Below are 13,798 nucleotides of genomic sequence, written 5' to 3'. Positions count from 1 at the left end.
AACCATAACACAGTGTCTGAACACAGTAAAATAACAACAGCCACAATGGTCTCCGTGGCCTCTGGGTCTCAGGAAACACTCCTTAAATCTCAGCACTGTTTGCAAGACTTGTGAAATGGAGCAGCATAACCCCTGCCCATGCTGAGATAAACCAGACATAGATTGAGCTGCTTCGACTCACAATCCGAGCAGACTGTAAATACAGGCAGTCCATTTGAGGATGAAGATCCAGATGCTGTAAGGAGCAGAACTCAGGTCCCAAAAGCACTTATGGAGAAAAAGATTATCCTAGCCAACACTCAGACCTAAAAGGAGTTATCCAACAACAACATACCTCTTCAAGGGGAATATCACGGTCACCCATCTGGACTTTGTTATCTGTCCTCTGAGCCACAAACACATGTTTGATGCTTGGACAGTTCTTCACAGCTTCATCCACAGTTGCCTTCAGCTCTATGGTTCGGCCTCCCCTGACTCCCTGGTTGTATGTGATAACTGCTTTGCATCCAGCTAAAAGGAGAAAGAATTAGCAGACATGCCAGCCTGTCTTCCAGGCTAGTATGCACACCCAGCTTTCATTACTTTGGGGGCGATGCATAAGACATGTGTGACAAATAGAACTTCTGTCAGTCAAAACCAGTCAGTGTCACTGATGAAAACACTTTAAATCTGAGACACACAGAGATTAAGGGCAGCTGGGACCTCCATAGGTAATCCAGTCCATCTCCCCCACCTCAAGGCAGGGTCTCCTTCAGCTAAACCACTCCTGACAGCTATCCCTTCCACCTTCCTAAGACACTCCAATGGCATTTACTCTACCCTCTCCCCAGCAGTCCGCTCCAATGCCTATCATGAACGTGAGGAAGTCTTTCCCAACATCCAGCCCAAGTGTCACTCACTGCAGTTTAAATCATCCATCCCTGCCTTGCAAAGCTCATACACAGAACAGCTTCTTCCCATTTCCCTGTGTGAGGGATAGCTAAAACATGTACTTGCTCTCTGCAGATCAATTCCACTAAAAAGAAAAGAACATTACAATTTCTGTAAAACTCATTCCCTCACACTAGCCACAAAGAAACTGATGTGACTGCTAGGACATGAGCCACTGGCTATTTCCCTCTTCTGTTGCTATTTTTAGCATCACTTTTTACCTAATCACAATATACAAGTACATTGGTGCTGAGAACAGCTTTGTCTGCTGGTAGAAGGGCTCACAGAGCAGGGGCAGGCTGCCAGCACTTCCAGTACTATACATAAATCACAGGATCCCAATTGAGAATGCAGAATTAGTTCTGTCCAAGAGTATGAAACAAACACTGCAATTATTCTGCAAAACAACAAATCAGGCCCTATCCCTAAGCTCTGGTTTTCCTTCCAGTTTCATTGCTGTCAAGCAATAACCCAGTGCACACTGAATGTTAAGCAATTTATTAAGTATTCTAAGGCCAGAGGACACTGCACGTGTCACTCAGGAAAAGGCTTCTCACTGCACTCTGCAGGGGAGAGTGAACTGCCCTGCTAGGCGAGAATGAACCAAGAAAACTCTTTCTGCCAAGACGCCACAGGGCTGGGATATGCCTTGGAGCACTGAAACAGAGGCATTTGTTCCCCAGTCTGCATCTACTCACAGTCCATGATTCTCCCAGCCAAGGACTCAGCGCTGAATCCAGCGAAGACCACGGTGTGAACAGCACCAATCCTGGCACAAGCCAGCATGGCTGCCACTGACAAGGGGGACACAGACATATAGATGGCCACCCTGTCCCCTTTCTGGATCCCATATTTCTTCAGGGTGTTGGCAAGGCGGCAAGTCAGATCCTGAAGTTCCCTGTGGCACAGAAGGAACGTTGTCATGTGACTGCACAACCTGATTTACACGGGTGAGCAAAGAAAAGATGAACTTGGGCAGTGTGAGGCTTCATGATCACCTCTGCACCGCATCTCAGCAGTACAGGGCATCTTAAAGAAGGATGGCATGCTGGTAGCCAGGCTGCTCCTGCCATTGTGGAGAGAAGAAGAAAGGGCAGAGTGGTACTTGCTGCAGAAGGACAGGAGAGAAAGCTGCAGGCACTGTCCAGAGCTGCCGGGCTGTAATGTGGCCACAGCAGCCAGCAAGCCAGGTGCTGTCATGCTGCCTCCAGAAATCAGGGTTCACTTCAGTCACTCCTGATGCCTTTTTAACCCATGAGGCTCAGTCAGAAGCCACTGGGAACACAAGTGGGATAAACACAAGGTGAAATGGAAGTGTTGTCCAAAGACTCGTCGCACTGTTTAAGCTGGGCAACAGCTGGAAGTACTCCACTACCAGGAGCTTCTCTTTAAATTGCAAGGGTAAGCAACGCATTTGCATGCACAAGGAAAGAAAGGAGAAGTCTGGAGGCACTTGTATGAGGGACAGATTTTACAGCTGGATCACCTGCAGGCCAACAGCATTTCAGAGCACAAGTACTGCTGCCACTCTTGCACAGAGAAATTCAGGAACATCAAGAACAGGAACAAAGTCTCTTTTCATGGGACTCTGCTATGACATGGTGACAATAGCAAAAATGTTCCTCTAAGGAAAGAAAAAGCACTTTGTGGGCAAGGACTTGCACATTCCCCTATTCTGATGCCTGCACAGGGGATAACACAATCACAGGTACACCTGGGACCAAGATGCTGCCATGGACTGAACAGCTCTGTAGGCCTGCAGTGGAAGGGCCTTGGGAACAAGGGATACTGTGCCAGTTGACGAGTGGTCTCATGCCAAGGGAGGAGGTGCAGCACAGGGTGCTGACAAGGGGCAGCAGAGCACTCCTTGGGGTGCCAATCATCAGCTCAGAGGAGCAGACTGGCAGAATCTGCCAGGAATTGTCCTCTCACAGGGTTCACGGAGTCTGTGAGTACAAAGGCCCAGAGAAGAGAGACATCTTCTACTCTCCACAATGGTCATCATCAACCTCCCACCGTGAACCCTTAGGGGTTCCAAGCTACACCACCAGGGACCCCCATAACTTTTAACAATGAAACTAATTTTGGTGAGTTGCATTCCCTAATAAGCTGTAAAGCATGAATCCTTAAGTATCCTCTTGTCCCAGAACTGGCAATAGATGCAAAAAAAACCCCAATTTCCAACTGGTGGCTAAGCTGCAAATAAAATGAAAAGTTGTTTCTGGTTCATCAAAAATTCTTTTGTTCCTTTTTTAAACCACTGCAGGATGGAAATAAAAGCTGAAGTGCTCTGCTTTGGAAATATCAAAACTATGGGCTGAGAATATGTAATTTATGGAGTGTCCACCCCTTAACTTGTCTTAAACCAAGAGAGAAGACAAGGAAAATGAGACAAATCCAAGGCACAGCACTTCATATTATTTATTCTAAGACTATTCCTGTAGCATCAAGTAAATAGTCCATTTCTGAACTTGGAGAGGTGACCAGATGTGTTCAGTGGCTGTTCTCTGGCAGTATCTGGTAACAGCTACCCCTGCAGAGTGACCACAAGCCTGTAAAAAGCAGGGATGGAGTAGCTGCACCAAAGGCTGATTTCTCCCTAATCCCTTATAGTGGAAGATCAGCCTGAACTCCAAAGCACAACATTGAAGACCTCTTCCCAAGCCCCTCATGACCATGGAAGTGCATAGTCAGTTAGATTTATTATTTTGCTTTTACTGAGTTCATGAGCAATAATGAATTCCCACCCAACTACTGATTTGGTGCCTTGTCCTAAACGGCCACATTTTCAGGTCTGGAATTTACCTGATGCTGCACTGAAGAAAAATTTCAATGTGGATAAATAACAAAGAGGCAAAACAAAAGCTGCTCAGCTACAAAGCACATGAAGGGAAGCAAGCCCCAGAGAGAGAGCTGTGAGAAAGTAAAGTGAAAATTTCTTATCTGCAATGGAAAATACTCAAGTGCTTTCTGAGCTGCAGCCTCTTTCTCCTATACAGAAATGCCAGAGTATCTCTAGCTAAGGTGTGTTTTCTGAGCAACTCCATGATTCTTCTTGTTCCTTTTGCTTATTCAGGACTTGGTGACCACAATGGCAGAAGCTCTCATTGTTTTTTATAATTAACCCCAATTTAACATTTGCTTAATGAGCATGTGAAAGTAAGGTGATAGACAACATGGATCAGTCTTTACCCATAGATCTATTTGCCTCTTCTTTGTATGCTGAAATGCTGGGATAGAAAGGCCTTGGAGGTCCCTTGGAGCTGCAGCACATGGAGGAATGGACACAAAAGCAAGGAAAAGGTGAAGCCAAGAACTCCAATAAAGACATCCACAAATTCCTGAGCAGCAGGTATGTCTTTTGGCTCCTGTGGCAGCAAGTCAGGCTTGCTCTCCAGTTCAAGAAAGCGAGTTAGCAGAAACACTGTGTCAGAAATCCTTCCCTTGACTCCTTCAAGCACATTTTTTTATCTAACAGGCAGGCAGTTGGTACAGGCCAGCAGCGAGTTACACACTGACAGTCCTCAACCCAAACACATCCTGGGGAGGAATGAGCACTGTGCAGAGTCAATGCACCTAAACAAACTGAGTAGGAGGAGACCACAGCCATCATCACCCTTCTCATCTGCTACTACTGCCAAGATTGGCATTGTAGCTCCTCCATCACACAAGGTCAGAAGAGCCAAGAGTAACTGAAACCCTAAAACCCAGCAGTCCCCCACCCCTGACACAGAGGCAATGGCATGGAATGCTGGCCAGGAGGTGCACTGGTAGCATGGCACATCCACCTGCTGCCTGCATTCCCAAGGATTTCAGTGCAGCCACTCAGAGCAGGGCACTGCACTCAGCAGAGGGAGACAGGAATAACCAGCAGAGAGGAACAAAGCCATGGGGCACACAGAGAGTCCTGGAGCACTCAGCTCCCTCTGTGTAAGCAGGGCAGACAGCAGGAGGATCTCAGCAGAGCCACTGCAGGAGAAGGAAATGTGCTGCAAGCAAAGGGAAGTGCCCAGCCCCTCCTGACAGAGACAGACGAGAAACTGAGAAACCACAGAGTCAATTCATAGCACAATAGCCTGAGGATCCTCTGCAAAAGCAAACTGTAAGAGCTGTGAGCAAATAAGAGAATAAATTGGACAAGAAAACACTGCTCCAGTGGGTAAAGTGCCAGAGCAGAGAGGACAAACGGGAACACAGCAACCAGAAGGGGAGACCATTTGCTAAGGAGAAAGAGCAATAGATCTAGTCTGAGCATTTAGAACTAAGCAAGCCAGGAAGATGGCAGAGGCATTAATGAACACAGACAAAGCACCAGAAAGAGACATGTGGACCCACTGCTGGACAAATGTGGGTATCAGTGGTAACCACCAGAACCTATTCCTTTCTGTATGATTTAGGATTTGAGTAAGATTAGAGTGTTAAGGGCTAAAACTAATAATTAACTCTTGTGTCTCCCTCTATAAGGTGTGCTTCCATTTTGTCCATAGATAAGGCTTTGAGCCTGTTGTCTTCCTGACTCATCACTCACAATGCAAGCCTCTCCTCTGCTACCACAGCATCACTTCTAAGCACAAGACCTACAAGGCTGAATCTAACAGACAGCATTCCTCTCCCAGTCCTTACATCTCTGTTCAGGAACTGACAGACCATACTTCTCCCAGATCTCTCCCCAAATACAGCTTCCAGAGCCCATTGCTCAGTGCAGTGTCTGGAACAACTTCTGTAAAACCCATCAGCACCACATGGCACTTCTCTGACGCACTTGAGGGACGCTTTGCAGAAACAGCCTTCCAGTAAGTCTGATGCTACCTTTTGCCACAGCGAGACAGCGTACAGCTTTCTAAACAAAGGAAGACAGTTCCTTTTACATTAAAAAAAAACTGCATCAAGACCTTCTTTGGGAAGCAGCCTTTTGCAAAATTATTCTAGACTTTTTCTTAATACATTCAATGCCATATACAGGCTTTGACAGTACTTGGTTTAGAGCCTTAGCCCAAGCCATGTTCTCTGCTGTCATGGCACAAAAGCTGGGTTGAGTATTTCTTGCAGAAATCAGTTTATTTCCTAGAACCATAGTTTGGATTAGGCTGAAACTGTTTGAAAATTCAGGTCAAGTGTCCAAACTGGGCATTAGAGAAAAAGTGACCAGCCTTCCTGCAGACTTCCTGAACCCAAGACAAGGGAAACCCCTTGTAACCATTTTTAGGTGAGAAAGTGAAAAATCCATGAGCTGTCTTGGATGGGGAAAGCCTGGGCAAGATTTACTTGCAACCTCAACTTACAAAGGCAGCTCTGGAAAAGAGTTTTGCTGCCAATGGTAAGTACCATCATGGCTTCCAGCCACAGTCTTTACTGTGATCTCTAATACAATTTCACCTATTTTAGCTCAGGCTGAGGAATCCATTGGCTTTTTAAAGGCATAGCTGTTATGTTGTTCATGATGTCCAACCACTTCTCTCCCCACCTACCTAGGACCTTTATTTCTGGTCCTTTAGCTTTCCTCTCTCCCTACTTTGTCTTTTGTATTTTGAACTTTCCCTCTGGCAGCAATGTTTTCTGCACCAAAGTGATCACCCTTCTTTTGAGACCTGGAACCTTTTTGAAAAACAGGTTAGCTAAGGCATTCTGCTGGCCAATTCCCATAACTCCCACTGACAACAGCCATGAGATTTTGCACATCCACTGAGTCACAGGTGGATAAACTGTAGAGACCATGGTAAACCAGGGAACACCAGAGAGAATAACTAACTCCATGTCAGACTGGGGGAGGGCTGGCATAACTTTAGCTGCTGTCTTCAACACCTCCTGTCATTGAACTTACAGAGGCTGCAACCCAACAGCTCTGGCCACCAACTCCACCTGCTTTTATAAGGCACAGCTCCTTTAAAAACCCAGGCTCGGCAATGCACTGGGGAATTCCTCTGCAAGGTTTCAAAGGCCCTGAGCCCCGACAATATCCACTGAGCAGGACAAAACACTCCTGGTTTGGTTGGACCCTTCTGACAATAAATTCAGCTGTCAGACCACAGCACCACAGAGCTGCTAAGCCACTGCCTTACCAATGAGCTTTTGGTGGCTTAGCCTCTGGAGAGCCAGAGAGCCTCTTGATAACTGATTTGCATGACCTGTCCCCACTTTGCTGACTGCAGCCACCAAAGCCCAAGAAGGTTGTATCCCCTGTTGTTACAAAGCAGTAAAAAACCAAGTCTCTTGCCTTCCCATTCAAAACCAGAGACAATTTGAAACTCAGCTAAATTTCTACTTGATAGAAATGAAACCCACAGGGAAGAAAAGCAAGAATGGCCAGTGAACTTTTTTTTTCCCAAAAGGCTGAATTGCATCAGCTAGAGAGACAGGACAAAACTCAGCAGTGAAAAAGATCATCACAACTGAGCTTGTAAGGGCAGCCATCATTTCCTGGTGCTAAATCAAAATGTTTCACCTATGGCTTTGGGTATCTTTGTCTACCAGCAGATGTTTGAATTCTTCCCCTAGCACACAGCACTTGAGCTCTACTGCACAAACACAACCCACCTTGCTGACAAGTGTGCACAGGGATTTGGGCTGGCTGACGGCACAGCCCACCAGCTCTTTGCCCACAGCAGAGGCAAACTGAGGCTTTTATTTCTGCCAAGGATGAGCTAGGTGGGATAGCACTTTCCAGTGCAGCTGTGTTTCCTGCCAGTGCATGGAGGACATCCCACTGATGAAGGTTCTTCCCCTTCCTCAGGGAGGAGAAAGCCTGTTCCAGCCCTTTTCCTGCACATCCACCTTCTTCCTTTGGAGGCTGTGATGGGAACAAGGCCAGCACTCAGCTGTTTTCTTGTCCCTGACAACTCCCCAGAGGAGAGGGCAGAGGACCAAGTCAGCAGCTCCATCTTTCCTTGTGTTGCCCAGGGCTTATCTCTGAGGAGAAGCAGCTCACAGCAGCAAGCTTTGCAGAGTAGATAATGCAGAAAACCGGAGCCTAGCAATGTTGCACATAAGCCCTGGACAGCTCTCTCCCAGCTGAATCCACGACCTCGCTCAAAGCTGGTCCATAAGGCAGGGCCCAAATAAAGTCTTTGTTTTCCTACAGGGCTAAGTCCTTACTCTAAGGCCACTGTGCCATTAACAGGGCATCCAGATGCTAAGGAAAGGGGCATCTCTGTTCTGCCAAGACATGTCCAGCATCCCTCTCATTCCCCCCTTTACCCTGAGGCTGTATGTGCTACAGAAGGCTCACCAAGACTACCAGCATCCCAGCTTCCGGGCCACTTCCTTCTCTGATTTGCTTGCCCTCACAAAATTTCTAGCTCAAATAAGGCACTACTGCAAAAGGTTTTCAACTAAGCTCTGTCTCAAAGGGAAGTCAATGCTAACACACTGTAGGAAAAGCTTCCTGACCCATTTAAAGCCTGAAAAAATGTAGTCCAAAGACCATAGAAAAGGCAAAATACTCAGAGACTATTGCTGTTTTCAACAAAGCTATTCCTGCCTTAATGAGATAAGCAGAGAACCAAGTGACCTGTTTTACCACGTGGTAGGACCAAAGTCTCTTGAGAAACTCAAATGCAATCACATCTAACCCGCAGTATCAGGCACATGGCTCTCAAATACAGGCAGAAGTTTGAAAATAGAGATTGCCAATACATCTTTCACTTGGATGTTCTCCTTTCTGGTACCAGTTACTGTATCTCTGTAAGGCTGCACAAAGAAGGGTTCGGCTTTCAGATATAGGTTACTTGTCTTCATGTCACAGCAATCACAATTCCACAGGCTGAAAATACACTTTCTTTCAAATGCGCTTGGGCATGGCCAGGGGAAAAAAACAGTCCTGTTGCTGCTCAGAAAAGCCTGTCCCTTATCTCCAGAGATTGCAGATAAGATGTTTGAGTGTCTGCAGCAGCTCAGTACATTTCAAGTAGCAGCCTAAGGGGGAGGTTAGAGCTGCCTTGAATGAGGCTGCGCTGTCTGTTGGGCTTATCATGTTCATCTGAGCACAACTGTCACCTCTTTCTTACCCCTTGTTTTCATGCCTGAGGTATAAAGAGAGAGGTAAAAGTGCACAAACCTGGGAGAAAAACATAACATACATAACATAATCTGGGAGAAACCTTTGGTTTCATCTCCATGTTTGCCACCAGAAAGGCAAAATACAAAAGCACTTAGCCAAGCTACCCAGCTCATTACAACATATTTATATCATAACAGGCCTAAACACCCTGCCAAATAACAATACCAAGATTAAAACCAATGCACTCCTTTCACAGATTTATATCAGACAGTGTTTATTTCTGTTGTATGGAGCACTAACCTCTCAAAGTTATTTCTACACCTACTCCTGCCTGCTGACCACTTTCCTCACTTGAATGAATAATGTCTCCAGGAGCTTTCATAAATTTTGGAGATTAATCAGACCACTAGAACATTTTCAGACCCAAGGAGCTCTAGGAATCCCAGCAAGTTCCAGAAAACATTCTGTAAAAGTCTGATACTAGGGACATTCTTCATCTCCTCTGCTTTCTGATCTAGCAGAACAAACATCTGGCTCCCTAAGATTCAGCAGCTCAAAGATTTGGCTCCCTAAAACATGCACTGAGGAACATACAAGTCTGGGAAACACTTAAATCTCATTAGAGACAGAGATGATGTAAAAGGCAGGACTGTCTCCTAAACCAGAGCACATAGCAAGCAGAAGAGAAATATGCTTAAACCTGCCATATTCTAACAAATCCTGCAATCTATAGCATCAATTGCAAGTCAGTGTCAATCAGAGCAGCCTCAAGGTTGTTCTGAACTGCAGTGAGGATGGGAAGAGAAACATGGAGAGCTTAAAATCCCCTTCAGCCAGGGCTCAGTATCAAACAGTTTACCATCAACACAAGATGTCTGCACCAAGACATTTGCTATTCTTCTGAAACCAGAAGCTATGCACAGAAATTTTCCCCTGTGTATCTCCAGCAAGCAAAAAGCAAACTGTCAGGTGAAAAAATCCCATTTCCTGTGTCCCCCACACTGCCAGGCATAGTGAGAAGGTGCCATACCTGTATGTGACATGCACTGCAGTGCCAGGTTCATCTCTCTCCCAAATCAAAGCCACTCTGTTTGGAGACTTTTCGACGTGCTGATCCAAGCAATTTACTGTAAAAAAACCCAAAGGTTTAAACAAAGCCTGAACATACAAATGGTGCTTTGTAAACCTAGCTTGGTCAAGTGCAACAGCAAGCAAGTGCAAGACGAAACATCAGTTTTTGGGTTGCTAGACACACGCTAATGTGTAATAGGGGAACTGAAAGCATTTGCATCTCCAGTAAAGCTATACAAGAAATTCTACACTTAATTGGCACAGTGGCCTTAGAGATGGATACCCATGAGAGGCCATGGCAAATTCAGATACGGGCTGAATTCATGGCTCAATTCAGCCATTTAGCTCCACTGGCTAAACTTAAGCCAGGCCAAATCCTTCCCCTGCTCCCAGCAGCACAAAGGCAAGGCACTCTTTTGATGTTTTTGCTCCCCAGAGCAGCATTTCACTACAGAACTCAGACAGTCTTCCCCAGCTGGCATATTTAGCACTGCACCGTTTGGATTTTCTAATTAAAGCTCATGTGAAACATTTTTATTCCAGGGTATAAAAAAGAGCTGGACCTCAGCTAACTGAAAATGTCCAAAACTGTAGGATCTATAGTAAACTCAAAATTCAGACATCTACAAGTTATCAGACCCATGGGAAAGATTAGTGTGTCTCAGGCTGTGTATCCCACCTCCTAAAATTTAAAGGTATAAAATTCCCTTTTAAAGGTGCACTCTCCCCCGCAGCATCTTGAAGTGGAGGACTTAGGGAGAGCACCCAATCTGAAGAAATTTATAGAATCCACAAAAGAAACGTGCTTGCATGTCCAGTAGCAAGTCACCTGATAGTCTGAGAACATCCTTGTTAAGTATTAATTCCAAGCCTATATGACACTTACTTATTGCATTGTAATCTTTCAAAGGCAGTTACTTTATTTCAACAGGCAACTAGTCAGGGACGCTGCTGTATAACTCAGAGAAAACCTTTTTAAAAATTGCTGGATTTCAGATCATATTTTCTGGAAATATTAATACTGATGGAAAAGGGTTTCATTTTTCCAGATATATTAAAAGAAAACTGTGTGCTGTAGTAGCTTTTGCTGTTCTGTGATCACACCATCACACCACCACAGGGGGTGGGAATGAGTCCCTAAAGGTGCACAGAGAAAGAAATTCCTCAGAATTTAACACATTTCATTGCAAGACCAAGTGTTAGTCTCAAAAATTTGAAAAAGCACTCTCCAGCTGTTTAAAGTCTTTTATTTTCAATGCAAAACCCTGCAGCAGTACTATAAAAATAAGACAAAGCCATTTCTCTAAGCCATCCTAATATGATACAAGAGGACAAATCCCTAGTGGGGATTTTTTAAGCAGTTATACACTGGTTTCCTCTACCTGTGGCTTGGTCCACAAGAAGTAGCAACTCCTACCTCCAAGCTCCTCGCAGCTACACCCTCGTATACTGTGCCAGGCTACAGTGATTCACAAAATGGCATTCATTGCCCAAACAACTTTTTCTACTCATGAGCAGCCACACGGGCCTTCAGAGGGAATTTCTGCTGCAGAAAGCCCTGGCTGAGCCAAGGGGGAGCTTTAGCCCTGTGCTCTGTAAGAACCAGCAGATGAACCAGAGCCAAGTGCTATTATTTCCTTCCTGATCTTAGGCTTACATGAGCCTTTTGCTCATTTTACAAAATAGAATTTAGTGACCTTCCCCTTAGTACTACACCCTAGTGGTTTCTCCATACGTTTTCTCGCTTCCTTGACTGCTCAGAAACAATTAATCTCAGTAAGAAAAGTTCGTGAGAATGTGTCCTGGTGGGAAATGCAGAAGTCTGCCAGGTTATTCTCCTGGCCAGGAGGTACAGTGCGAGAAATCCAGAAGCCCTGAAGCTCATAGGTCCCCAGAATCCTACTGCAAGGGCCCCCAAGCAAAGAGCATCAGATGACTCAGTTGCTCATGGTTCAGCTGTGCTGGGAGACGTGCACACAGGATGTTCTGGATCAGGGACCTGAACTGTTGCCATGTTTCTGCACAGACAGTGTTCAAATCAAGAGGTGAAAGGACAAAATCGGAGTCTCCTAACAGAAAAACAGCCACTTGGCTGTGGCAAAGTACTGCCTTCATCACGCCTGAAAAGAAAACTAGCAACAGCAAACCTGTTTAATTCTGTGCATCTGTTTCAAAGGCCTAAGATTTTTTTTTATGTATGCAAAAAAAGCTAAGTGGCATTTTCTGTCTGCTGAGGAACCAGACCCAAGGCCAAGCAATATCTGGATATCAAAGATCTGACATGGGATCCAGAAGAAAATGTTGACCCTACTCTACAGAGGAAAGAAATAGATCCCTGATAGGCTGTGCTCAGACAAGATCTTCCTTTCAACAGGAATTAATGACAACAAAACTCTGGCTAAAATCCTCGGATTGCTGGGTGCTGGGCACAGGGCTGTACACACATCTTCATAAGCTTGGGATTCACTGCTGGGCATCATCCCCTGGGAGGAGCCACTCTTTTATGCTCTCTGAAAGACCTGAGGAGGGTTTCCTCTTTTGGCTGTCAAAAAAAAGTGGCCAGAGATGTTACAGTTACTGCACTACTGAACCGGTGTCCTCCCCGAGGAACAGGAAATTAAGGTCAGAAATGTTCATCCCTGTTAAAAGACATCACCACTGAGTGGTACCCTGGATGGGGCTGGGGCTCACTCCCACCTGATGAAGCACAGCCACAGTACACAAGAGCCTTCAGGGCAGACATGGCATGGACAAAACTCAAAGGCAGTCAGGGCAGCCACGGCAAAATTTACTCATTTCATGTTGAGCGGTGAAATTGGAGGAAAATACCAAGATCCTCGTTTAAAAGAAAAGAAAAAACAACCCTGCCATAAAAGCCTGGGACCGTTCCCCATCTGTGGATCATCCTGAGCCACCACGGGGCCGGGCAGCACCCGGCAGAGCCCAGATTTGGCATCCCATCCCGGGCCCATCTCCGCAGGTCGAAGGGCCGCCCGCGAGGCAGCGCCCGGGCAAGAGGCTTAGCCAGGGTTATCCCAGCTTCGGATATTCTCCCCGTTTCTAGCATTTCGCAATTCCTGGCTTGTTTCCTCCCAGCGCCGCCCAACCGAAATCCTCGTTTTCACCCCCAAAGACGGGCGATGGAGAAACTTCGCCCCGCGGGTCGCCTCCCGTCCAGCCCGGCGGCAGCCGCGGGCGGCCCCGCCGGGGCGCGGGGGATGCGCGGCCGGGACGCCTTACCCGAGACGTTGAGGCGGCCGCCGAGGAACCAGCGGGCGGAACCAGCGGGCGCTTCGGGCTGGCAGGCCGTGTGGAAGGGACTGTCCCAGCGCAGCCACCCCCGCGCCACGTCCGCCCAGAACCCGGCGGGGTCGCGGGCCGCCCGCTCCCGCCAGGCCCGGTACTCGCCGGGCGGCAGCGCCCCGGGGGCGCCCGGCTGGCTGCAGCAGCTCCGGGCCGCCGCCGGGACCCGGCCCGGGGGGCGCGGGCGGCTGAGGGCGCGCAGAGTCCGCGCTCGGGCGGCCGCCAGCGCCATGGGGACACAGCCCTGCCCCGCTGTCCCCGCCGCACCCGCCCGGACCGGGAGAACGAAAGGGAGCGAACGAGCGAGCGAGAGATAAAGACCGCCTGCGGGGAGGGGCTGCCCCGGCGGGGCGGCTCCGGGAACGCCGCACCCCACACACCCCGCACCCCCGGGAGCACTCCGCAACCCCGGGAGCACCCTGCGCCCAGGGACGCCCTGCACCCCTGGGAGCACCCCGCACCCAGGAACACCCTGCGCCCAAGGACACCCTGCACCCG

General features: G+C 47.4%; 1 protein-coding gene across 1 annotated transcript in view; it reads right to left on the bottom strand.

The window, feature by feature from the left end:
* Nucleotides 1–13,557, bottom strand: part of ACSS1 (acyl-CoA synthetase short chain family member 1) — a 30,876-nt gene extending 17,319 nt beyond the window's left edge. Inside the window, exons 1-4 of the mRNA XM_068186027.1 lie at nt 13,238–13,557; nt 9,957–10,053; nt 1,629–1,828; nt 335–510 (exon numbers count right to left, since the gene is read on the bottom strand). Coding sequence (XP_068042128.1) covers nt 335–510; nt 1,629–1,828; nt 9,957–10,053; nt 13,238–13,532 — 768 coding nt within the window. The 5' untranslated portion in view covers nt 13,533–13,557. The remainder of the gene's footprint in view (nt 1–334; nt 511–1,628; nt 1,829–9,956; nt 10,054–13,237) is intronic.
* Nucleotides 13,558–13,798: the final 241 nt, after the last annotated feature.

Source organism: Anomalospiza imberbis, chromosome 3 (assembly GCF_031753505.1).
Source record: "Anomalospiza imberbis isolate Cuckoo-Finch-1a 21T00152 chromosome 3, ASM3175350v1, whole genome shotgun sequence".
In the NCBI taxonomy this organism is placed as follows: Eukaryota; Metazoa; Chordata; class Aves; order Passeriformes; family Viduidae; genus Anomalospiza; species Anomalospiza imberbis.
Note: the sequence above shows the minus strand (reverse complement) of the source record. Positions and strands in the feature narration are given on the sequence as shown.